This window comes from Amphimedon queenslandica, unplaced genomic scaffold (genome assembly GCF_000090795.2).
Source record: "Amphimedon queenslandica unplaced genomic scaffold, v1.1 AMPQUscaffold_2643_Cont25355, whole genome shotgun sequence".
NCBI lineage: Eukaryota > Metazoa > Porifera > Demospongiae > Haplosclerida > Niphatidae > Amphimedon > Amphimedon queenslandica.
The window spans coordinates 1-1319 of NW_003557022.1; the positions used below are offsets into that span (position 1 = coordinate 1).

At 33.7% G+C, this 1319-nt stretch overlaps 1 protein-coding gene across 1 annotated transcript; it reads right to left on the reverse strand.

Annotated features, from left to right (window-relative positions):
• Positions 1 to 7: 7 nt before the first annotated feature.
• LOC109593159 (uncharacterized) lies at positions 8 to 1004 on the reverse strand (the record flags this gene model as incomplete). The annotated part of the gene is made up of 6 exons (XM_020008372.1): positions 974 to 1004; positions 767 to 927; positions 579 to 665; positions 277 to 349; positions 147 to 211; positions 8 to 83 (listed from the first exon to the last, which is right to left on the reverse strand). Coding segments are annotated over exons 1-6 (491 nt in total), but the record flags the coding sequence as incomplete, so codon positions are not given.
• Between the last annotated feature and the right edge of the window lie 315 nt (positions 1005 to 1319).

Sequence of the window (1319 nt, forward strand, 5' to 3'; positions counted from 1 at the left end):
GATCCACCAAGAAATACTAAAATACAAACTAACTGCTAACAGAAATGAATTAATATACTTGCCTTCATGTCTACATTCACTATCTAAAAATAAATAAATAAATAAATAAAATATAAAATACTGGTAGATGATGTGTTATGCCATACTTGTAAATTTCAGTTTCTCTTTGATTGGTTTAATGTATCGCTTCTCCATGCTACCATCATCAGACCTGGTCAAGCAAATATATACAATGATTTTAATCTTTAAGTAAGTGATTGGGTTTTCAATACTAACCTGCTTAGACGACAGGAGCTGTGGTGGTAAGCAACTTCACTAGCAAATACACAAAACTGATGGAAAGAGAGAACTGAGAGAGACAGACAGAGAGAGAGAGAGAGAGAGTGAAAATAAATATAAGAAGACTTCTATAGTACTTAAATTAATGCCTAATGTGATCCAATTATTAGTACACTTAATTTCTCAAATAACATTACCATACTACGAACAAGTACATGTAATCTCATTATCATTACAGTACTACATGAATCATTTATCATTACTGTATTACTATTATAGTATTATAATTCTATTATTACTTGGTTTATTTTCCTCTTTCCTTCTCTTGCTTGGTCTCTCACCTTCCTCTCTTATACACGATGAACAAGTCAACAATAACTGTCTGACTACAAATAATATAATTATAGCACTTAATTAAATTAACTCATTGCTAATTAAAAATAATTATAGCTAATTATAACTAATTAAAATGACAGTTAAATGCTACCTTGATGGCCACTTATTTGTAGGCCGAGATCAGAAAAGGCTTGGACATATTTTTCGCTTTCCTCCTCCTCTCCCTCCTCCACCTCTTTTATGAAAGAGATTCGACTCGTTTCACTGCTTTCACTGGATAGGATCCACTTATCATATGCAGCAACTGCTTTCCTATTTTAAAATAATAAATTATTTGGCCATTTAATATCCAACTAACTTTGTGAATACACCAATCCCGGTAGCCATTTTTCCAAAAAAATAATGAAAAATATTTCTTATCCGGTTTATTAAGATTGTTTACGGTAGGACTCACCCACGTGCTACAACGTGGTATACCGCAAATCCATAATTTTTCTATTTATTGAAATTTTCAAAATGGCGTCCGAGGTTTCTCAGTTGATAGAGCTCCGTGACAAGCTTTCAGCTGGTGACGACATCCTGGAGACATTAGAAGGACTCAACACGTTGCTGGAGAGCTGTCCTTCTAACTCTGAAGTGCTTCAAATCTCAACAATAATCGGCCCACAGCTAATTTTTTATCATCTCTCTGGAGATCAAGAACC